At 42.0% G+C, this 24,381-nt stretch overlaps 3 protein-coding genes across 4 annotated transcripts in view; 1 reads left to right on the top strand and 2 right to left on the bottom strand.

Moving 5' to 3' along the window:
- LOC308154087 (transcription elongation factor SPT6-like) overlaps nucleotides 1-10,447 on the bottom strand; it is a gene marked incomplete at both ends in the record, with an annotated part of 15,031 nt that extends 4,584 nt beyond the window's left edge. Inside the window, 27 exons of the mRNA XM_080527265.1 lie at nucleotides 216-356; nucleotides 826-968; nucleotides 1,277-1,424; nucleotides 1,772-1,979; nucleotides 2,093-2,220; nucleotides 2,433-2,600; nucleotides 2,688-2,825; nucleotides 3,041-3,176; nucleotides 3,444-3,520; nucleotides 3,739-3,856; nucleotides 3,995-4,137; nucleotides 5,017-5,209; nucleotides 5,427-5,581; nucleotides 5,849-5,999; nucleotides 6,202-6,331; nucleotides 6,679-6,780; nucleotides 6,942-7,087; nucleotides 7,181-7,323; nucleotides 7,551-7,640; nucleotides 7,812-7,925; nucleotides 8,079-8,180; nucleotides 8,369-8,624; nucleotides 8,995-9,079; nucleotides 9,230-9,419; nucleotides 9,550-9,620; nucleotides 9,966-10,133; nucleotides 10,351-10,447. Of these exons, the coding sequence (XP_080383391.1) occupies nucleotides 216-356; nucleotides 826-968; nucleotides 1,277-1,424; nucleotides 1,772-1,979; nucleotides 2,093-2,220; nucleotides 2,433-2,600; nucleotides 2,688-2,825; nucleotides 3,041-3,176; nucleotides 3,444-3,520; nucleotides 3,739-3,856; nucleotides 3,995-4,137; nucleotides 5,017-5,209; nucleotides 5,427-5,581; nucleotides 5,849-5,999; nucleotides 6,202-6,331; nucleotides 6,679-6,780; nucleotides 6,942-7,087; nucleotides 7,181-7,323; nucleotides 7,551-7,640; nucleotides 7,812-7,925; nucleotides 8,079-8,180; nucleotides 8,369-8,624; nucleotides 8,995-9,079; nucleotides 9,230-9,419; nucleotides 9,550-9,620; nucleotides 9,966-10,133; nucleotides 10,351-10,447 (3,741 nt within the window). The remainder of the gene's footprint in view (nucleotides 1-215; nucleotides 357-825; nucleotides 969-1,276; nucleotides 1,425-1,771; nucleotides 1,980-2,092; nucleotides 2,221-2,432; nucleotides 2,601-2,687; nucleotides 2,826-3,040; nucleotides 3,177-3,443; nucleotides 3,521-3,738; nucleotides 3,857-3,994; nucleotides 4,138-5,016; nucleotides 5,210-5,426; nucleotides 5,582-5,848; nucleotides 6,000-6,201; nucleotides 6,332-6,678; nucleotides 6,781-6,941; nucleotides 7,088-7,180; nucleotides 7,324-7,550; nucleotides 7,641-7,811; nucleotides 7,926-8,078; nucleotides 8,181-8,368; nucleotides 8,625-8,994; nucleotides 9,080-9,229; nucleotides 9,420-9,549; nucleotides 9,621-9,965; nucleotides 10,134-10,350) is intronic.
- Nucleotides 10,448-11,536: 1,089 nt separating this feature from the next.
- LOC308152409 (dehydrogenase/reductase SDR family member 11-like) lies at nucleotides 11,537-14,295 on the bottom strand. Of its 2 annotated transcripts, none has more exons than XM_080525387.1 (7): nucleotides 14,102-14,295; nucleotides 13,399-13,608; nucleotides 12,983-13,077; nucleotides 12,626-12,755; nucleotides 12,055-12,147; nucleotides 11,897-11,962; nucleotides 11,537-11,774 (listed from the first exon to the last, which is right to left on the bottom strand). In XM_080525387.1, exons 1-7 carry the CDS (start codon nucleotides 14,231-14,233, stop codon nucleotides 11,733-11,735), a joined length of 768 nt encoding a protein of 255 aa, XP_080381513.1. In that variant the 5' UTR covers nucleotides 14,234-14,295; the 3' UTR covers nucleotides 11,537-11,732. The 2 variants fall into 2 exon arrangements, with proteins under 2 accessions (XP_080381513.1, XP_080381514.1); XM_080525388.1 differs by lacking the exon at nucleotides 14,102-14,295 and adding an exon at nucleotides 13,818-13,915.
- A 3,276-nt stretch (nucleotides 14,296-17,571) lies between these two features.
- On the top strand, nucleotides 17,572-20,470 carry ca4b (carbonic anhydrase IV b; the record flags this gene model as incomplete). The annotated part of the gene is made up of 8 exons (XM_080527266.1): nucleotides 17,572-17,626; nucleotides 18,225-18,269; nucleotides 18,377-18,541; nucleotides 18,718-18,863; nucleotides 19,185-19,277; nucleotides 19,616-19,682; nucleotides 19,841-19,998; nucleotides 20,285-20,470. The coding sequence occupies 8 exons, from the start codon at nucleotides 17,572-17,574 to the stop codon at nucleotides 20,468-20,470; spliced, it is 915 nt and encodes a 304-aa protein (XP_080383392.1).
- Between the last annotated feature and the right edge of the window lie 3,911 nt (nucleotides 20,471-24,381).

Genomic DNA, 24,381 nt, shown 5'->3' on the forward strand with positions numbered 1-24,381 from the left:
GACCCTAAATCGAATAACAGAATTTTAGTTTTTTTCAACCTACAGGTCGGTCAAACTTCCGGAGGGTTTTTTAATTAGTTTCAATGGCGTGATTCCACTTCCTACCCCACTAGAAAGTGTTAATGTTCGTAAATGAGCATAAGTCAATGAACAATGGGCACATTGTGGATAAGAACAATAGACCAATAGTTTTTGAAGGGAAACAATGGGGATACCTTGACCCTTTCCTCAGGGTGTTTGACCACTTTATCACTGAGGAACTTGGTGGGGATAAAGCCGGTGACTCCATTGTCCATGCGACAGCGCACCCCGATAGCTTGGCCGGGACACGAGCCACTGTCAAAATGATTCCATACCTGTAACAGACAACAAGAGCTGTTGGAGACTTATTTGGACCAGGGAGGAATGTTGGAAGAGGGATGTTGCTATGGAGACATTGCTCATCTAGGGATGGGAAGAAATACTGTGAAATACTAACATCATTCCTTGAGCACACCAGATATGTCATAGAAATCAAGTACACTTAGAATGTATTCGCTATATTGTTTAAATTGTGTTAGTGACCCTGCATCCCTGACAGCGCTTTAAAGTTAGGAAACTACTCCTCAACATGATGGTCACCAACAGAGCACATGTCATTGACAGTTATTAGGCTGTATTTTTTTTTGTAATCAATTATTTATTGCAAAACAGTACCTACACATGAAAAACTCACATTATTATACCAAACCAAATAAGTGTCTGTCCTGATTTTTAGTGTCTGTCCTGGTTATTAGGCTGTATTAAGACAACCCAAAGAACAGTACCACGGCAAAAACCTCTCACCTCGCTGAGCTCAGGGAAGTTGTCCTGTTGACAGAATGGGCACTGCCACAGACCTGTCTCATCGTTCCTTATGGCCTGGTCATAGCTCTCCCCCTGTGGGCGCCGGTGAGCAATGCCTGTCACTACACTGGTGATCAGTTTACCTGGAGAGGGAGCAACACAGACAAGACCATTACAGGTGATACTTCAACTCTAGTGTCACTTCACCATTTGGTGATAATGCATTCCAGAACAGAACGATGGGATTAGTTCCAGCCAGAGAAACCCCACAAGGCAAGTAAGTGTATTATCTGAGAAAACGACAGCTTGTGACCTTTAGGAGACAGTTGGCCATTTGGCCTTTGGTAATTTGACAATATGATAGATATTTCCAATCAAACTGTCTAAAACCGTGATAGAACATGACAATTGGGCCACAGAAATGAGATATCAGAGCCTACAGTGTAATTACCAATGTAGAAGGTCTCTGGTGTCTCTTTGGTGAGCAGGTTGAAGATCTCCTCTGTGTTGGGGCCCCTGTAGATAGACCGTAGGTCCTTGTACCTGCAGCTCAGCTCAGCACGGATGTCATACAGAGTGATACCCTTGTTACCATAGCCCTGTTGACATGGATAGTCGCATACAGTGAGCTCTAACATTGCCATAAGGATGTGTCAGCTCGTTGTAACCATCTAGTGAAGGAATACTTTGGCACTCATTTAGCTTGAGCAGAACAGTGGTAAACCATACAAAGAATACCTACAAACTCATAATACTCATGATTTTATGGTGCCTTGACTTTAACAATGTCTTTGAGAAGTGATTATTTAACAGTTAAACAAAAGTAAACAGTGTGAGAATAGATTGCACACCATGAAATAGCTAGCTGCAGTATTCAAAACTCCCATTGGATCATTTCTATTAGAAATATTACCTTTATTTTGGGGAACTTTGCATTCACACTGACCTGTCTCTCCAGCTCTTCAGCAAAGGCGTCCAGGTCCAGGTCCTTGAGCCGCTCCGGGTTTTCCAGAATCTCCTCCAGCGCTCCGGCAGGGTTAGCGTCCTCTGCTGACTCATCATACTCTAGGGCATCCACCGCCATCTTGCGAGCCCACTCGTAGGTCTCTGGGTGCACCCGAGACCCATCCAGAACCTCAATGTAGGAGTCAGTGCTGCAGGGAGAGACACATATTTGTCTTTTCTATTGAACTTTTATCCATACAGGTACTGTAAGTCAACGAAGATCAGATTCTTAATTACACACAGCAACAAGGTTGAGTCTGACCTATCCCCCAGAGAGGCTGTGTCAATCTTGATGAAGCCAGCACAGTTGATGAAGACCTTGGGCCCCATGTGACACATGGTGACCAGCTGAGTGCGGTTTTCCAGACGAGTGTTGTTCTGTTTCAGGATCTGAAAGCACAGACCCACAATACACACTAGAGACACTCCCCTAAATACACTGTGAAGTGCCAGGAAATTCCTGCTCCATTTTTAAAGTACTTTCACAATTTTCTTAATCTTTGCAATGAATGGGAGGAATAGAATGTACTCTGTAGATTTTATAGATGTATATATACATATATAATCTCTATGGGAGAGGCCTGTTGTTAGCCCTGGCTTACCCTGAGCAGGTGGGAGCCCTTCCTGGGTCCCAGGCCACAGACATACTGCACCAGGCTCTGGGTGTAGGGGTGGGCCATGGCCCTGTTCACGTCCACACCCACCTCATTGACCCTGTTGATGAACTCACAGTACAAGGCATTCAGCAGCTCCTCCTTCACCACATGCTCCTGTGGAGAGTCAAAGGACAAGGACACAGTTTACAGTAAGGTTAGGATTGTCCCCAGGATCCCAATTAGCATCTACCGTTTCATTACCTGTAGAGGGTGCAGCTTCAGGCACAAGATGTCCTCGTCGCTGCTGCACACCTGGGCGTACTCTACCAGGGGGTCCTGGATCTTCCTGGCTACAGACACTGCCTGCCTCAGGATAGGGGGGTAGTCCCGAAAATCTGCCTGTGGATGATAATAATAAGAATCATAAGAATCATAATCATTATCATAATAACAACAACAACAACAACAACAATAAAAACACTACGAATATTAAACTATTTTACCTACAACGTTACCTATAATGTATACAATTAATGAAAAATAGTCTATTGTGAGGTGAGAAATGTTTTGACTTTTGTGCTTATTCATTCAGGAAGTTGAAGGTAGGAGTTGACCTCTGACTTCTTGCTGTTCATGTAGAGCATGGCAAGTTCATTGTCGACCAGCTCCACTCCGATGGGGGGGAAAGAAGACTCCTGCTCCAGCTCACTGGCAGTGCGTTTAATATCCTCAAGGATCATTTGGGCATCCCTACAGAGGGGATGTATGGAAACCATAACCCTCAGGCCCAGGCCAGAAACAAATCCTAGCCCCTATTCCCGATACACTTACAGATAGATCTGGATTGGATAGGTTAAAGCAAGATAGTAGAAGCTCTACTTTGCTCACTGATAGGCAAGGTGGACTTTTGCTAGGGAGTAAAGGACTAGGATTTAACATGTTTGTCATGTTAGTAAGCTATTTTAACTCTTGTCAGAGAATGGCATGGAAGAAGGCGATTAAAAAGGGGCAGCAAACCTGTTCTCTCCAGCTACAGCAATGATGTGAGGTTTCTTCTTGTTCAGAAACTTCTTCAAGCTTTCAATATCCTGGAGCTAACGGTATTGTGAGACAAATATCAGAAAATGAATGTCGGGCAACTATTGTATCCAATGTTGTCAGACTGCAAAGTTCTTGAAATAGAAGTGAGAACTTTTTAACAGATTTTATAATCTATCACTTGAAGCACTTAAGCATTTTCTGTAAACATTTTCTGTAAACAAATCACCCCTCTGGTATATTAAAGATGTGTTTGATTTGATTGTTAATCAACCTTTTTCTCCCTTTCATCCTCTCGCCATGCGTTCCTCCTCTTCAGGAAGTAAGGAAGCCTCAGGAAGTCTGACACCTCACCATCACCATTCACAAGAGCGCAGAATACAGGGGTGTCTCTGAGGAGAGAGGGATATTAGGTTACGGTCTGGTTTAATCCTGTCAACTCTCTATGTAAAATGAATACAACTACGAAAGAAGAGTGGAAAATAACAATGAATTACAGTCAAGGACAGTGCACTGTCAGTGTACTGTACCTGCTGGATGCAAAGGCCACCCCCAGCACACGGATCCCCTTCCCCTGGGCTTCTACCATGAGGTCCTCCTCGTCCTCCTCCACTTGCTGTTCGGGCCGATAGGGGGCCACCTTCAGGCAGTTATACAGCTTCCTGCTGCAGGCCTGGGGGGTGGGCGGGCAACCACTATCACAAAACTGTGGGCTCAACATACATCAATGCCCTGAGCCGCCTGCTTTGGAAAGTCAATGCCAGAACGAGAGAAAAAGTTATCAATACCAGAGTTTAACAACGTTGTCACATCAAAGTAAACAAAATTAACTTAAATTAACTTAAATGATATTATAAATTATTAAATTAAATGATATTATGTTTATTGTAATGGATCAGTGAACATTTCAAACCTGCAAACTGCGACACTTTAAATGAATGTGCAATAATACTATGTGCAATATGACAACCCTCGGGTACATAAGGTTCAGAGATAGGAAATGTTAGGATATTTATAGCATAGCATAGAGTACAGCACAGTGTTTTATTTGTATAGTATAGTATAGTGGATAGTGTATATAGCCTTTATTTATGTAAACCAGCTCTTTTTCCCTTCTTGTTTTTAGTATTTTTTTCCTAGCACCAGGGGAGCCCCCCCTCCCAAATTTCGTTGTATGGTACCTGTACTGTATTAATGACAATAAAGACCATTCATTAATTCATTAATTCATTCATCTTTCTGCGGGACCATAGCTTATTCTCGTTAGTTTGAAGGGATAGTTCTCTCTCTTTTATTTTTAATTTTTTAATTTCTGTTTTTGGTCTATCCAGATAGTCTTTGAATCCATTAGGTAGTTATTTAACAATGTAGTTAGCATGCATGCGGTTTCCTATTTCATTACTAATGGTAAAAAGCTAACATAGAGATTCTGTTGCTTAACAACGACCCAATGGATTTAAAAACTGTCTGGATGAACCAACAACACCCTAACAAATAATGTTAAACTTCAAGAAAGACGAAACAATGCCTTTAAGAGACGACTTGTGAATACCTTGACAATGTTCTCCTTTGCCTCTGCGATTAACTTGTTCTTCAGCTCTTTGGCCATCTGAGGGTAGAGGAATTGCTTGAGAGAGCGTTCGATGGCCAGGGTGCGCTGACGGTTCCACTCCTGGACCTGGTGGCTGAACTCGTCTCTGTAGTAAAACTGCTTGATCTCCTCAAAGTAAGTCTGGTCACCGTACCTGCTCAAATCAATTAATCAATCACATTTATTTGTATAGAGCTTTTAACAAAGACAGACTTCCTGATGGAAAGATTAAACCGTGAGGAACAGCGTCAACGAAAGGGTTTGTAAAGGGTATCACAACACTCACAGAATATGATGTAGTTCAGCCCATCTAGTTTACAATCAAAGCCTCTCTGGCATTATGGCTTTAACACACAATACCACACCCTCACCCCTTCACTCCTAACAGGTCAATACAGATGTTGATGGTCAGCAAGCCCTCCTCCTCTGCTTGGCACATTCGGAGGAACTGGTCTCCATTGAGCTCTTTCACAGGTTTGTTCTTCAGGTACTTAAAAGAATGGCCAAAATGGGCTTCATCCACATCCTGCAGAAGAGATTTTGACAAGAGTGCTATATCAAAGGAACAAAATAGCAAGTGCTCTCCATATGCATGTGCCATGATGACATACTGTATATGTACCAATCAATATCAGGGATGTAGTGGGAGAAACATGTTCTGGACACTTGAGAAAATGAGGCAAACATAAACTAACATAAGTAAACAGCGCTGACCCTCCACGATATCCCTGATCAATATCAACCAACTATATACCAATACTAAACATGGAGGTCATTGCAGAGAGATCCATACCTTCTTGCCCTTCTTGCTGGGTTTGATGTTGATCTTAGCCCTCTCCTGGAACGTCTGCCGAAGCACATGTCTGACCAGAGGCTCCCTGGCTAACTGCATTGCCACCATGTAGCGAGTTCCCTCCAGTACCGCCTCGGCTGTGCTGAACTGGCTACAGAGGCAAACAGCATGGATTTGGATTCACCTCTCAATGCCAACATACCAACACAAGAGCTGTATCTGAATACAGTGTTATTATCAGTGTGCTTCTGTTGACCTGAAAATGTAACGCTAACATCCAAAAAGACTTAGTAGTCACACTGTAGCCAGGTGCTGAATATGAGATGAAATACATGAAATGTTTTATTTCTGACCTGCAGATGTAGTCTTTAGCCAGCTCCAGCGGCTCTGCGGGAAACTGCTCTGTCTCGTGGCGTTGGTAGCTGTCACGCAGATTCTCTCCAAACTGCTCTGGGGTCAGTCCAAACTTCTTTGCTAGGCCATCTGACAGAGAAGGGAAACTCTGAACTAAAAAGTAATTGCAGATCATGTGTATCTCAATGTGATCAATGAGTGCTATGTTTGTTTGTTTGTTTTAAGTTATTTTTTCTGAGTGGGGCAGTCCCACTCATTTTAAATTTATTTTTATTGACAGATATAGTAGAGATTGAGACAGGAAGGATGGGTGAGAGAGAGAGGAGGGATGACATGCAGGATATGTCCCCGGCCGGAATCGAACCGGGGACCCTGCGGTTACATGGTCAACGCTTAACCCGCTACACCACCTAAGCGCCCCAATGAGTGCTATGTTGACAGTGACACCTCCTGGACACAGTTGGTGGTGCACTGACCTAGCCCAGCACTCTGGCAGATGCTGTACATGTCTCTTCGAGATGCAAGCTTCAGGTCCGGTCCCTTTGGCTGCTCCTCTTCTTCTTCTTGCTCCTCCTCCTCTGGTTCAGGCTCACCTGTGAGTGAAAGACAGGAGCTCATCTGTGAGTAAAAGACAGGAGCTCATCTGTGAGTGAAAGACAGGAGCTCATCTGTGAGTGGCAACGAAAAAAGTGTTTTCATACAAATTAAAAATCTCAAGCGATATAAATCTAAATTCTACCATCCTCATTCACTTCTTTGATCTTTTTCAACTTCTTCTTGCTGGACCTTGCTGCATTTTGCATCTTTGGGATGTCCCGGCCATAGTACAAGAGGAAATGATTGTACACATCGCTCAGTTCATCACCAGACTGGACATCCTTCAGCCTGGCCAGATAAACAAATAAAGTATACAATCAATTGCTTGTTTTCATAACAAAATACAAAAGTAATTACAATTGCCTACAGCTAAAGCCATACCTCTCTAAATCTGGTGTGTCCAGTGGGCGTATCCCATCTGACAAAGGCTTGTCAGGGTCTGCAGAGATCAGCTCAAACTGGAAGGCCTGCATCTTCTGGAAAAGGCGGCGCAGGTTTTGTTTGCGGGTCTTCAGCTGGGACCACTAAGGCGAAAAAACACCAAAAATCAAAGCTCACATAATGTTATTCCAATCAAATCACATCACTAACGACGATAATCAACTTTATGTGTATAGCACATTCTGTAGAACAAGTAGTAAAATGTGCTTTACAATAATAAAAAAACATAGAAAATACTTACAAGAAAGTTTAACGTGCAGTTATAGTAAAAGGGACAAAAGGGATGTGTATATAAATCCAATGCAATTACCTTCTCATCCCACTGCCAAACCTTCCACAGGTCATTGATATTAAGCTCCGGCTCCACATACTCTTTCCTGTAGAACGCTATGAATGGAACCTTGAACAGGTGAAAATTAAATACATTAAACAAATACATCCAAAATATCTTTCTGATGACATTAGCTGCCAGAGGTAAGATACATTTTGAGGTTACAAAGGTATAACCACCTCACTTAAATAAAAAAAGGGCATTCATTAAGTGCTTCTACTCCTACTTATTGTACAATACCTCAAAGTGTTGGTTCCTCATGAAATTCAAGGCTTCTTTAATCTTCTGGATGGTGCTAGGGCCTTTTCTGCTGAAATTAGTAGTCGGACCTCTTTCCAAATACTCTGTATTCTCCTGAAGCAAAAGGTCATATAATGTATAACAACCCACAAGTGGTAAAAACAGCAAAAGTGCAGGATCAGCAATTATGCGAGTGGAAGACTGTAGACTGAAGCTAGTTCTCTCTACATGTGCAATGGCCCACACATAGACATACACCATCATTACCTGTATGGAAATGGTGGGAGTGGAGAAGGCATTTCTATAGATCCACTCTGCCTCCTCTTCAAGCTCATTGTCCTCAGCAGGCTTCACACGAGTGGAGCGCAACTATGCAACAAAAACAAAAAGGGACTTGATTGGTGAGACTATGGGTGCATGTGATCAGACCCCTCCTTTTACTGATTCCACTACAGTTCCTACTGAAGATCTGTTTATGAGCTCGAGAAATGGGATGGGTCCTATGCGACTACTGTATGTTGTAGCAGACAATGTTTCAAGTGTTCAAACATACACACCTGGAACCTTTCGGGCATATCAGTGGAGCGGATCTCATTGTCCTGGTCCGTCATGTAGCTACTCTCCAGCTCGCTGGGCTCGTAGATCTCGAATATGCTGCGGCGGCCTACCCTCTTCTTAGCCTGCTTCTTGGGCCGGTCCCAGGATTCATCCTCAGCATCCTCCTCCTCCTCTTCTGCATCATCATAGGCCTCAGTGTCAAACTCTGCAAAGTCAAAGTCCCCTCCGAATATCTCCTGGGCCTCCTGAAGTGCTCTGTGAAACAGAGATTGATGCTCAGTTAATTATACATGTGAGTAGGGATAAACAAGGATTTCCGAATGTACTTTAGGGTAAGCTTGCAGGTGGAAAAAGCGGAGTGTCAGAATCACTTGGGGCGGCTGTGGCTCAGGAGGTAGAGCCGGTGTCTAATGATCGCAAGATTGGCGGTTTGATACCCGGCTTCTCCTGTCCACGTGTCGAAGTGTCCTTGGGCAAGAACCCCAAATTGCTCCCAAGGAATGGGACCGGCAACTTGCATGGTAGCTTGCTGTGAATGTGTGTGTGAATAGGTGAATGAGAGGCCATTGTTAAGTGCTTTGGAATGATGTGCTATATGCAGTTTAAGTGCAGTCCAGTTACTTACGCATCTGTATACCCTGGCAACTTCTTCCTCCACTTGGGTTTCTTCAAAGGCTGTCCATCATCATCCACAATAAAGTCATCAATATCTGTTAATTTCAAAGGCACAATTGTTTAACGTTTTATATAGGTGTTTGATAATTGAAATCTGAACAGCTACCATCTCTTTCGATAGATTTCTTTATTAATTTAGGAGAGAATAAATCCTCCATTTCAAAATCTAGATCTCCATACAGTACCTGACTCCTCGTCATCGTCCTCCTCATCCTCTCCTGGGTGTAAAGGCACATCCAGGGCCTCACCCTCGTCCAGGCCGCCCCCCATGAAGATCTCATCGGCAATCATGTCCTTTTCATGGGCCTCCCTGATTTCGTCATTGCCCTCCTCATCCTCATCGTCAGATATATCTCGTAAACGCCGGAACTTTTGCTGTCCACAGTGATGGAGAAGGAGTAATTGTTATGGAGGAGATAAAAACATGACACCAACCTCCTTTCCAGGGATCCATGCATCTGACTTGTCTTGAATCATGATAGCTTCGTGTAGGCTATACATTTACCCTCTTCACTTTTACTCCCAGATTCTCCTCAATGAGATCAATGTCATCATCATCCAAGCGGTCATCGTAGCCTGTTGACAGAAAACACAAACTCTTACACAAAAGGCTTTTCTCATTCCTGCTGCCATAATCAAAGACCGAGGTGAAACAGTCTGAATTGTGACTGGGAGGCAATAATAGTGCACTACAGATGGGAAGAAATTAATGATGAAAGATTGTTTCATTCTCGAGAGCTGTTCCCTCCCATTTGCCCTTGTTCACTACCCTTGACAGATCTGATATGACTGGGCATGTGTACGCTATCATTATGTTGCTTACAACTATCCAGCCCTATCAGATCTGTGAGCGGCAGTGAACATAGGCAGGTGGTAGGTAACACCTTTGTGGAATTAAATGGTGTAGGAATAACCACTTACTTCGCTTCCTCTTACGGTGGCCTATTTCCTCCGCAGAGTCACTATCTCCTCCTTCTCCTTCTCTCTTCCCTTCTTCCTCCTCTTCCTCCCCATCCACATTATCATCAATCAGACCACGCAGGTTTCCATGCTCATCTTGGTCCTCTGTGTTCTCCTCCTCTTCCTCATCTAGGAGAAATCAAACTTGTAAAATATGCAAAAATATGGAATAGTATCCATTTCCAGTTTTTGTTTCTCAGCACTGTTTAATTTCAGTTGCTTTTGGTGTTTTTTATTTTTTATTTTATCTCACTTACTAGGCAACGTAATATACAGCAGTATGACTATTTCATTATGTGCTCTACAATGGGAACATTTAAATTAAAACAAATGACAGATTACTTACCATCATTGGTTAAAGTATTCTTTTGCTCTTTTTTCTCTTCTGAACCCCTAAATTCCTCCTCAGATTCCTCTGCTTCACTTTCGATGAAGTCTGACATTTTTTCGGGGGCTATTGAAGAGGCAATAATAAACATGCTTTTTATTAACCGTGAACAATTGCCAAAACATGTAGGCTTAATGTAGTATGCATATGTAGGCTAGTACCTGATAAGATTCCTCAAAACTCTCACCACTGATTTTAATGATGTATGTAGACAGTGTGGAATGTGGATATGTGGGGGGAAAATACAAGCTATTTGTGGACAGTTATTGAATAATGTGGCTGACACTGCTGGCTACAATGTAGGCAAGCAAGCCACATACATAGTACTAGGGCGAGGAAATGAAAGCTTACAGGTATTACATACATGTCTTCTGTCAATGACAACATAATACATATCAAAGGTAACCGGAGTCATGAAGACTAACGCGCTAAGACCGTTATCATGCGCACTTGATATCATGCAACCACCGCTAAGCGTGCCTGCAGACTGCAGTGCAGAGAAGCTACGCCAGCATAAGAGATGGACGGCGAACTAGCGAGGCCAGCTAGCAGACCTGCTATGCTCTACAGCGGTGCACAACAGCTGGCTGACTCCCAACGCACACATGATCGCATTAACGGCACTTACCTTTGATGTCCGACCCGACTGATTTTCAAGATGAGCGCCTTCTAAGATAATTAACTACAGGAAAACAATCATTGCTCTTTATAAAATACAATATCTTCTAGCTAGTTTAGCAGTGGGTGCAAGCAAATTCCAAGACTAGGATGCAGAAAAATCCCTCAAAAGTCAGAATGGAGGCGACGCAAGAACGTCACAGCTGACCACTGCCAGGCAGCACTCAGTAGCCAGGGCTAGAACAAGATGTGCAATCGGTGCCAATTAGAGCTACACACTGTGACATTAGCATTGTTATTCATGTGAACACTTCAACTTGTGAAAGACTATCAGTAAAAAGTATTTTTACTCAAATTAAATTCATGAAGAATGTTCATCCAGGGAGAGCACTAGAGAAAACAATAATCTAAAAGGATATATGTGTTGTTGATCATTCATGAGATCACCTGACTCAGAACAGAACATCAAACATATTACATTTATCTCCCGACAAGATTTAAACATATTTATTTTAGCATTTACATACATCAAAATCCTGTGTAGTGCACAATTTATCTGAAGCTCATGTAGCTAGGTTGATTTGCTACGTTATTTTTTTAAATTAAAGTAAAACAAAACCCACACTCCCAATTTTCTTTTGTCAGGTCATGATGATAAGGTGGACTCTTCCAATCCTCTTCAATGCAGATTAGGTAAGGTGCATCACATTCCTCCAACACACCTATGGCACCTGTTCCACCGGTCGCATTTGTATATCACCAATCTATATATGAAAAAAGATCAAATGTAAGAATAAGAGCAGCATTGAATTAAAGAGCCTGCCCCCCCCCCCCCCCCCCCCCCACACACACACACACACACACACACACAATGAGGCATTCTTACCTGCACATGTGGAGGTGCACTTAAAGCATATGTAACAGCACTGGCAATGTCAACTGCTTCCAAGCACTGTAGGAAGGAAGACAGTAGAACTTTAATTTATATGCCTACATTCAAACACAATAAGAGTACCAACTGTATGAACAGACATCAAATGTTACCTTTACGCTCTCATACGTGGCAGCAGCTTTCTCTGGGTTGAGGCAGTGAAGCCGGAAGGCAAATTCTGTCTCCACCAAACCAGGAGATATACACTGCCAAAAGGAGTACATTATTATTAGTTATTAAATAAATTAACCATTAGACTGATCATCTCTTTTACGGCCAAGCTCCACCTGCTGCGTTGCGTCAACTCGCCATCGGCGTTGCGTCAACTTCCCGTTGTCCAAGCTCCACCTACTGCGTTGCGTCAACGTCAACGTTCTACTCTAGCTCCACTGTCATTGGTCAATTGTCAATTGGTCTCATTGTGACGTCTGCGTCCACCGTCAAAAATCAAACTTTTTTGAATGTCTACTTTTGACGCAGCCATCGGACGCAACGCAACGCTGACGCAACGCAGCAGGTGGAGCACCTTTCATTGATTACAATGCATTTGATCCCAATTTCGGACGCAACGCACATTTGACGCAACGCTCGATGGCCATGGTGGAGCTTGGCCGTTAGCCAGCCCATCCTCCCAGATGATTGACAGACTTCTAGTAAGAAGAGAGTGACTTTGATAACTCTTACTGTAGCCCTTATGTGAGTTTTAGCCTCTCGTAGCTCCTGTCGGAGGCCTTCTGTCAGGGCAGTCACAGCATATTTGGTGGCACTGTAGAAGTGCACATCAGCACTGTGAACTACACGATGTCCACCCATACTGCAAGAGAGAAGAAGAAGCAGAAGAACACAATGACAGGAAACACACATACACATAAAGGAAGACGCACAATTATTATGGTTATATGGCTAGTGGAGTGTTCAAAGACAAAGCAATGACTGTAAGCTGTAATTGTAATGTAATTCTCTTACTAACGACTGGCATTGACTATCTAAATGAATATCTGCAAGTGAGAATAGATACAAGTAGTGAAATAATTCCTGTACCTGTTAATGTTTATGATGTGTCCATCATCCACCTTTCTCTCTTTCATGGATTGGTAAGCCTCACGTGTGCAGATAGACAATGCAAGTATATTGACCTGAATATCCACAAATTAATTTAGTAACACACTGACAATAATGGATGCATTAAATTGATGGAATTAATACATGGCGTGGAATAGAATAGGCTGTCATATTCTTCTTTAGATAAACATCAGGATAGCAGCAGGATTCTGGAAAAAACAGGTATAAAAGACCACCTTTCAGTAATAGAAAATGTTGTCTGTTTGAAAGATTTTGGCTGATCCTAGAGTTGGTCCTGCCAATTATTATAACAAATATAAAAACGTGGAATAAACTGAGATCCTGAGACTGAGATTTTTTCCCAGGATGCTGACACTCTGGAGGTCAACACTTACATCTATCATGGTCCTCCAGCCATCAGTCTTGCCATTTAACAGTGACTCTGGGTGAGCCAAGCCAGCATTGTTGATGCAAACATCCACACCACCCTGAAGGGTCTTGATGGCAGAGAACATAGACAAGATCTCCTCTTCATTCGACAAGTCACACTTAAAGGGAACTAAGGTGCCACAGTGTCCAGCGCTTTGGCACTCAGCTGCCAGTTTCTGAAATCAAGAGGAAATATAAATAGGAATTTATGATATAAAGGTTTCATACTTAATAAAAAGATTCCTGCCCATAGTTTCAAACGTTCAAAGAGGTCAAAAACTCTGTAATGATATAAGTCTGCAGTATGCAAAATAAAGATGCAGCATATGCATTGATTAATTACGTATCATTAAACTAAAACGTGTAACACACGACGCAAACTTACTGTAATCCTTGTGACAGAAAAAATTACTTGCCGACTGTTTATGAACGAATGGTCAAGTATGTATGTCGGCGGTCTATAGCCTACATACGAATGCATTCCTTCTCTATACAGTTACATCTAAAATATTGTATAATAGGGCGTAATCACAAGTCACAATAAAGCAACCAAACGTTGCACCCTGGTTGCAACGACAAAACCTACATGTCATGCTAAAAAGATATAGGAATTCACACTTCAAAGTTGTAGCAAACAGTTTGACAATTTACGGCAGATCACGTGCCCACCTCTACTTTCTCGATGTTCCTGGCGCAGCCGACAACCACCATACCGTGCTGGACAAGAGCCTTGGCAATAGCCGCTCCTATTCCGACTGACGCCCCAGTCACAAGAGCAACTCTTCCTTTCCAACGATCCATTTTCCTGTGAAAAGCAAGAGAATGTTCGTGATATCTGGACAACTGTATCACGGTTTCAGGTCTAGATGTATGGCCCTGAGTGAGAGCTATGGTTTGTATCGACAAACAGCGACACACACTGTCACTCCCTAACTTATGTGGCCTATGAAATTCAGGCCCATGTCTATTTCCGCCCACATAATTGAATATTTATGAGGGCCAACACTGCTCTCCGAACGTTTGCATTGTCTCTTATTACTCGTCTCCTTCCCTTCTGTAAATCCTAAAATTACTGTTATTTACTACTGTGTCTGTCAATACAAATATTGAATGCCTGCCAATTTGAAATGTTATTGGCTTTAGATTGGGCTGCAGAACCTGCTGACTTCACAATTGTTTTGCATGAAATTGATAAAGTTGTACACCAACTTGTAAAGGTGTATTGGTAAATGACATTGCGTGTATGGTAATTAGGGGGATACATTATAATGACAAGACGACTAACAATGTTGCCAATATTGGAGTGGAAGTGCTTTCCACAGATGCCAGCATGACATGTTTTTCTTACATTTAAAAGAAATAGAAGCCGCACACTCAGGTTCCAGATGCAAATAGTGTGATTTATTAGGACAACAGTTACGTCCGTAGCCATTGTCAAGTCTTACATGTTTTTCTTTCCTAGTGCTTCATCAATACGGCTCGGGTGAAGAAAGAGTTGAGGAAACTCTGCACTAGGAAGACTGCGGGCCCTGTGAGCCTGTGGCTGCTCAAAATCTGCACGGACCAACTGTGTGGAGTACTCCAGTACCTCTTCAACCTGAGTCTCAGTCTGGAAAAGGTCCCATCAATGAAGAAAACATCTTGCCTGGTACCGATACCAAAGAAAAGTAACCCCAGTGTTCTGAATGAGTATATACCAGTAGCCTTGACATCCCACATCATGAAGACCATGGAAAGACTGGTGCTAGCACACATGACGCCCCTGGTGAAGACATCATTGGACCCCCTGCAGTTTGCCTACCAGGCAGATATTGGTGTGCATAATGCCATCATCTACCTGCCACACAGAGCTCACTCCCATTTAGATAAGGCTGGCAGCACTGTGGGGGTAATGTTCTCTGACTTCTCCAGTGCATTTAACACCATACAGCCTTTACTACTTGTGGATAAGATGCTGTTGAAACAAGTGGACTCCCCCATTGTTTCCTGGATTACGAACTGCCTGACCAACTGGCCACATTTTGTTTGGCTCCAGGCAGGGATGTGTGTCGGACTCGGTGGTGAGCAGCACTAGCGCCCCCCAGGGGACAGTTCTGTCTCCCTTCCTCTTCACTCTCTATACCTTGGACTTCAGGCACAACAGATGTTTGCCATCTGCAGAGTGTGGCAACCCTGCCTATCGGCCGGGGGTTAAGGGCCTTCAGCACCAGGGACAGCACCCACTCCAGCCCCTGGGCAGAGGAGATACAGGGAAACCCTGCATGCCCTGCATCTCCCAATTAGACCAGTTGCCGTGGGATACCAACCCCAAGCTTGTTGGCTCGATGCGGCCGAAACCGGAGCACGCACGTTGGGGTGAGAGCCACTGAGCCACCCTGGGCTTGACGCCAACCTGACATACGCCCCCTAGAGGAGGAACCTATTGGGGAATTGACACAGAGGGTGAGAGCCGTCTAGCGGCAATACATTTGAGCCTTAACAGTAACGCATGCTATACTGTCTCCCTAGCAACAGTCGAGCCCAGCCTAGCAGAGAGGCCCCAACAGGCGGAGCCTAGGCCCAAGAGGCACCAACCGACTGATCCCCACGAGCTACCATCGGCCCACCTCCTACCCATGGCAAATCCCAAGAGTGAAGGAACCCCTACCCGGACTGAGACAGAGGGTGAGGGCCGACTAGTGGCAATACATTCCAGCATGGTAATTGTAACGCAGGCTGTACTGTCTCCCTAAAGAGAGAACCCGACCGGCGGAGGCGGGACTAAGAGGCGCCACCCAACCGACACCTGCAGAGCCCCCCCCCCAGGCTATCCTTCTAACCTTGATCTGAGAAGAACCTAAGTTTGACTTTAACCCCCTGTGTGAACTATTCTTTATTAAGTACGCCCTAGGGCTAAAACCCATACTGTGTCTGTGTCGTTCTCTAGAGGGTCGTCACCGTTTCTCTCCACTACCGTCCCGTACCGTAACCTGTGCGCCCGCTTTGTTTTGCTTTCTCCACTGCCAACTGGCCCGTACCAGGCCGTAGTACGCATACTGATTTTAGCTACCCTTCCTGACTCGAAGCGAAAGGTACCATCTGTGCTACGATGTGACGTTTGATTGGTCAATTTTGAAATACCACAACAGATTTCGCTCTAGGCAATGGGGAAGACAACCACAAATGTCATTTACTTTTTCTGTAATTCCTTATTAATAAAGATTTGAAAACTTAGGATAACCATCTTATTATCTTAGTTTAATGTCATTTCAATGCATTATAGACCTTTTCTTTACAACAAGTATCGCTATTATGCTGATGTGCTGTGCCTATGCTAGACCGTTCCATAGTCCAGAGCGCTTCGAGTTTTGGTGTTCAGCAGTAGAGGACAATAATAGCAAAACTATTACCTGGGCACTTCCATTAGACTACCGAGCAAGACACCAGAGCACTCATATCTGCGAGTTTGTCACAGGGTGCCAGTCACCCTGTTCCTCTGCAACAGACGCGGAGATTGTATGAGCGCCCCGGCGTCAGTCCAATGGAAGTGTCAAGCACAGCCTTTCCATAGAAATACATCAAGCTTATTTGTTAAACTGGTTCTGTCCTTGGTGTCACCCTGGACACAGTGGAGGAGATGGCCAATAGGAGGATGAGGACCAAACTCCTAGCCATCATGGACAATCCCTCCCATCCCCTACATGACACTGGCAGAGCAGAGAAACACCTTTAGCAACAGACTATTACAACTACATTGCACTAAGCGCTTTAGTACTTTAGTTCGCTTTAGTTCTTTTCTGCCTGCCACAAAGACACAACAATTACTGATCAGAGCCAGGCTGGGGGATGGTAAATCATACTGGTCTGTTCTTATTGTATTTATTATATATATATTTTAATTCTATTTATTGTTGTTGTTGTTTGTGTGTAAGCTGCTGTAACTCCTTAATTCCCCCTGAGGTCTCAGTACCTATCTATCTAGTGTGTTCACACGAGAGCACACCCCATTTCAAGTCATAAATAACTTGCAGCCAAAGATCTGATCATCTGGTCAAGGCTAGAGGTAATAGAAAGGGAGGGGTTGCCAAAGGTGAATTGCGGTCCAACAGTTAAATACTGCTCCTAGAAGATAATGAACAGTGACCGAACCAAACATGAAAATGCATTTACCTTTTTCACTTTTCTTTGCCACCATTGTGATTATTGAAGGGGCAGGTGAGATTGATTATTAGATTTTTTCTTATTTAGTAACTACAATGGGTTGATAGTTGATGTAGACCTTCAGTAGGCTATTCATTTAAATTATATGTATCATATGTATATTCTGGACTATGTTCCCCAAAGATAACCTTCTTCCTACTGCATGTAAAACATTTTTGTTTTGGTTGAGCAGCTACTAGAGGTCATTTACATTTAATCAAAATATTGATATTGATATTAGTGGCATGTTTTCAAAATGCTGATTACGATTTCAGAGGTTTTAATATTACCGTAACACTGATATGAAACAAAACAGACCTGTTGCTGGATTTCTGTATTTAACCGAATAATTCTTCTTATTATTATTCGAGAATCAGGAGGTTCTCTTGTGACCTGCAAATGTTCCTTCCTCTTCTGTCTCTTGAAGCAATCAACATTTTATGTTCATTATCCTTTCTGTACAGTATGACACAGCGTGATGTTTATTACATTGAACTTTGCAACTTATCTTGGGGCCCAGTTTTGAATAGAGGATGTGTAAAACTCTGAGTGAAATTGCTAGTTCTGTACTTTAATTACACTAAAAACAATCATGGTGTCCTAAAATATCTAGATTGGTGCTACCAGTCCCAGGTTTCATGTGACAGCAACTGCACAGGTAAACAACCTTAACCATTTATATATTAAAATCTACCAATTGTAACTCAAATTAAATGTACATACAGTATCTGATCTGTTCTCTATTGTTATTATGTTGCTGCAAAGGACCTGATGCTTGGGCAACAGTTGCAGAGCCATGTGGACGAAACTCCCAGTCTCCTATCAACATTGTGACAAGGAAAGCTCTACCAGATGGACGTCTCACACCATTCACATTCACAGGCTATCAAGAGGCCTTTCATGGGTCCATCACCAACAACGGTCACACAGGTACAGTACTTTGACATCCCTGGGTAATGTTCATATGTTACCACATTGTTGTCTGAAAGTGCACTACATAACATTTTGGTTGAATTCCTACGGACCTACACAACATACTGGACACAAGTAAAAGAAAAATACAATTATACTTTTTCCTTCTCTTAAACTCTTTGATCCTGATGCAGTTATAGTGAAACTACCTGCCAATAAGACTGTTGGAGGTGGAAATCTGGGGGTAACATACAAGGCAGCTGAGCTCCACCTGCATTGGGGCAAAGATGGAGGCCCTGGATCTGAACACACCATTGATGGAGAAAGATATCCAATGGAGGTAATGTATTTGTCGGGGTTGTTTGAGTTCATACCAAAGTCTGGTGCACATTTCGCTTGAATAGGCTCATTGGAAATACATTTACTGGACAAAAGTTTAATACTTATTTCCCCCACTGTATATTAGATAATGACTAAATGCATTTATTCTCCTAATATGACAATTACATTAAATGTCATGACTCATTCAATGCTTTTGATTCCAGATTATGTTCTTTAGGTTTAGTACATGTGTAGACAATATTATTGTACACAATAATCATGTTTTTTTTCATATGCTTGAGCTATCTATTTAAATATATTATTATCATCACATCTCCAGCTGCATATTGTTAATATCAAAGAAAACTACAATTCTTTGACTGAAGCTCTGAAAGATCCTGCAGGCGTTGGGGTACTTGGATTCTTTTTTGAGGTATTTTTGCACCTAGTTCTATTGCAAAACGCATATTATTTGGTCCGGTACAATATCACAGTACAGAATGTAACGGCGTCAAGAATGTCTTATTTGCCTCTAGTAGCCTAGTTCTTTGTACCATAATGTGCAACGTTTCTTATTTGTGGTCAATATTTCTTTGACCGTTTTGTATTTTGAGCAGATTACCTTATTTTGTTACGTTTGCACTTCAGGTTACCATGGTGGTTAATGCACAAAGTGGAAATAAGGGCGTAAAAATAAAGTCTGAAAAAATAAAGTTCATTTGTTTGGGATGGTCTAGCATTTGATTGACGGTGCCTCCTTCACATTTCCAGGAATCAGGAACCTCAAACAAAAAATATGACTCAATCATAAATGCTCTGAAAAATATCAAAGTACCCGGTAGGTCGTTTCATCTCATAAACTAGGCTATATATTGTTCTGTATCACGTATACCTGTCTACACTGTCATCATTGCCTCTCCTAAATGTGCAGATAAGATTACACATTCAATTCCAACTGGCTTGTGATTACATTGTCTTTACTGTGTTATCTTCTAGGCACCAACACTACTTTGAGTGGTGTGTCCCTGGACATGCTTATCCCATCTGAGCGTAACAGCTATTATCGCTACCAGGGCTCCCTCACCACACCCAACTGTTCAGAATCTGTTGTTTGGACAGTGTTTGAAGACACCATTCCACTACACAAGCAACAGGTACAGAATTACCTGTAAAGTAATAGCCTGTTACACTAGAGCACGAACCGAGCTGTACTGTGCTGGCCTGGTTACGCATCCATAGTGGCTAACAGCGCTGGAAAGTACAACATGAAAGAAAATACCCATGCCAGCACAGTACGGGTCATGTCAGCCCTTTAGTGTAGCCTTCTTATCTCTCTGATTGAGAATAATGCAAGCCCATGAAGATTTATTTGTATGGTTTGTATAACGTAATAAAGTATTTACGTTAATATGTTTAATCATTTCCATGTGTGTGTTCCAGCTTGATGATTTTTCTCAGCTTCAGTTTGCTAATGGAATTCCAATGGTGGGGACGTATCGACCAGTACAACCCTTGAATGGGCGGCAGGTGTACTATCGCTCCGGAAGTCATGTTGTCTTGGTCAGCACCATGCTTCTCATCACCTCACTAATTACTGCCACTGGACTCTCACTGCCCAACTTGTAAGGAGCTGTTCAATATCATATTACGATCTCAAATATATTTTGTTTGTTCTTCTATAACTGATTGATTGATTAATGTATTGATTTGGGTAAAAAGTACAGACACTAGCCTACATCCCAGAGGATAGCACGTAAACGTGTACTGAAATACTGGTCCTCCAACGTGGTCCTCGTTGGTAGACAAAGAACAACAAAGACAAGGGCTGTGTTCGGAATGGTATACTAGCATACTGCATACTAGCATACTCGATGAGTATATACTGCATACTGCCTACTAAATTCATAATAAGTATGCGAAAACCAGCCGACCATTTACACAGTACGCATACTGCCTCCCAGAATGCATTTCGCCGGGAGCGGCGAATTTAAAACCTTTTAAACCTCCATTAGCTAAAAGATGTAATTTTGGCTTTACAAGTGTTAACATGTCATTTTATGAAGTTTTAATATGTTTTCAGGCGAGAAAGTAACCACATATATTCCCAAAATGTGTCCAGTTTACCAAAATAACCCGTTTCTATATCTGATTTTTTATATCTGAACATTTTTTGCGTCTTCTGTTCGCTAGCTGCGTTCGTAAATTCGCCCTGGAAATCTGATCAGCACTCATGGAATGCCTCTTGTCCAATCAAATTACCTGGTCCCTTTATGACGTTGCACCCAGTGTGCGCTCCGGCGCTCTCAGAGCGATTTTACGAACCAGATTTTTAACCACCCTACGTTGCTTACCTTCACTTACGGAGTTCGACAGAAATATTGTAACATAATTACAACACGTTGTAAAATGATTTGGGGGGCCAATATCTTTAGCTAGCTCAAGTAACTAGCTTACTATATTGTTGTCTTAACAGTTGGTAAAATAACATGATTAAAATAAATATATATGAGCAATAACATACAGGGACGCAGGAAGGGGGGTGCTGAGGGTGCTGCAGCACCCCCTAGCGGCAGGCAGAAGGAGCTCCTCCTGCCTGAATTAAAAAAATAAAAAAAATATTCAAACAATAATTTAAAACAATATAATAACTATTGTTGCTTTTGGGAATAAAAATAAATGTGTTTTTTGTAATAAATGTAAAAATGTGTTTGTTAGTTTTAATGTTAGTGATCACTTGGTCATATCTTGCTAGGGAATCTCTGAGTTCTTTAGCAAAAATGCTAAATCAGCCAGAACAATTGAAGTGGAGTTGGAAGAAGTTGCTGAGCTTAACAACACTCCCATTAATGCTCTACTGTCGGACGTTGTTGAGAAAGAGCAACAGACGGCCAGAAACGTATTAGAACTGATATTCAGATCCATCCGATTCTTCGGCAGCGAAGGGCTTCCGTTAAGAGGCAATAACAATCGACATGGAGTGCTGTCTGTAATAATGGTCAACATCATGTTTGTGGACATTGTGGGACACTGTGAGCTGAGTGGAAATTACTGTAAATTCCAACACATTGTTGGTAAAATATTTAACGTTACGTCTTTGTAGTGTGTGGGTGCGTGCGTGCGTGCTTAACTATTATTGCCCGTGCATTGGGGCCCGTCGTTATGCCACTGTGTGCGTGTGAGCGAACGAGCAATCAGCGAGAGGTAGGGAGGGAGGGAGGGAGAGAAATCGTTATAATTTTTTCCCTGGCAATTTTTTTCCCTGTAGCGTATATAGACAGCACCTCAGCACCCCCAGTCAAAATACCTTCCCGCGTGCCTGATAACATATCGTGGGCAAGCACTACAACCAACTTGTCCGTCTGAAGCTACAATACTGGGATCATTCGTGATTGGGCTACAAGCAGTCAAATACTAGGTGAACATGTGTGTAAGACACAAATAAACTTGGATTTTGTTGGGAATTTGTATTAAAATAACTAGAAGTGATAAATCATGTACTATGTGCTCATTTTAATAATATGTGACTGAGGTCAGTTGAGAACAATAGGAAGGTCTCGCAACAAGCCAAAAGAGAGTTTCTGTTTTTGAGCGACATGAAGAAAAGCTCCTGACTAAAAGAAAGTTTTATGATTCAAACCGCCTGTAAATTACTTATTTTTACCTATGTGCTAACAACCATTTTACACCTGCTGTTATGATATTCTATTTTTCTGTACTGATTTTATACTTTCATAACTAATGATTAATGATAAGTCTATTCTTCTATACTATATTTTAACTTGTTATTGAATCCTAAATCATGGGACTGTGTAACTTCAACAGTTATGTTTTCACAAGCTATTCTGATAAAGGACACACTGACCTAGTCATGAGGGAATGGGTTTGAAGATCAAATAACTGGCCAATTAGTGCTTTAGAACGCACGTTGAATTAACTGTATAAAAATGTCTGTTCATCCTAAAAATATAACTGTGTGCATATGTTTACTGATTTCTTAAAGCTTACTGTTTTCTTAATACTACAGAATGTGTGTGTGTCTAACGTTGCACAAGACTAGGCTGCATGTGTTTTTCCACTCTGCAGAATCAGCAACACACTATAGGCTAATATGTACAGTCTGATCACAAACACACCCACGACTTGTTTGCATTACTACCGATACTACCGTATCGTAGCTGTAAAGCTAGATATATGTCGTATTTCAAGGTCTGCTCATAAACTGCTTGTAAATCATAGTTTGTAACCACCAATAAACTGTTAACAATTAGATATTAGCAATTTGTTAATGTAAGCCATTTATTTTGAGGACCTGTAATAATCTATGAAACAACAAGCAGCCCGGTGATGTAATATTTTTTTCGATAATGTTTAGCAGCTCGTGAACAGACCTTAAAATAATGTCACTGCCTGATGTCATAAGTTTTACTACACAGAGGAAATGGCATAAGGGATGTCGTACCCTGAAAACATCCATTCTTATCTCTATGGATTGTCAAGAGTGGGTTTGGTTACACAATTAGAGGCTATGTGGAGAAATGGAATCAGCTTCCTCACCTCCTACGTAAGGAAGTTGAAATAAGCATGACTTATTTGGCCCCAAACCCCCAAACTCTCTTTGAGTAGAGGTCACTGACCCTGATCATGATTTTACTCTATGTTCTTCCCTGTGTCGAACATGCTGTGACTCTCCAACCATGAGAAATTACAAATGATTATATGACTGTGTTGTAAGTAGCTTTCGATAAAAACGTCGGCTAAATGTCAAAAAATATAAACTACTTCAGTTATACTGCTTTTAAGTTATTTTGCTTTTATTTTGCCATAAAACATTTCATTTGGCTGTACCTTGTATACTGTGTAAATGACCAATACAATTTGATTTGATTTAATTACAGTTTTTCTCGACTGCTAAAGCACAATTTCTAGATCTCTGAACACAATGACCAGTTGCCTAAACACATTTAATAAATCAGGCCCCCAGTTGGCTTAACTATAAACACATTTCACCTCAATCTCCGATTTCACAAAACTCTGAACACATTGGCATTTGCCAAAACACACGTTGCAGAACTCTAAACACATTCACACTTACTCTAAACACTTTCGCACTTGCTAAAACATATTATAACTTGCTAAAACACACGTTACACAACAATATGAACACATTCTCATTCACTGAACACATTTTGCTCACACGATGCAAAATGGTAGACTCAGTCATCAAAAGTTGAACACAATGAAAGCACGGGTGTCATTGCTTAAACACAGTGACTCAAAATTGAAGACACCTGCAAATAATGTGACACCATCCATATTGGCCAGTTTAGAATGCACAACCTCATTGCTTAAACACAATGACTCAAAATTGAAGACACCTGCCAATGATGTGACAACACCTACAGTGCCTTGCAAAAGTATTCACCCCCCTTATTGGCTTTTTACCTATTTTACAGTTTTTCTCAATTGCTAAAACACATTTCACAAAACTTTCCTCCATTTTCCCAAAACTCTAAACACAACACACTTTTCTAAAGCTA

This window comes from Nansenia antarctica (assembly GCF_963989245.1).
Source record: "Nansenia antarctica genome assembly, chromosome: 3".
NCBI classification, from domain to species: domain Eukaryota; kingdom Metazoa; phylum Chordata; class Actinopteri; order Argentiniformes; family Microstomatidae; genus Nansenia; species Nansenia antarctica.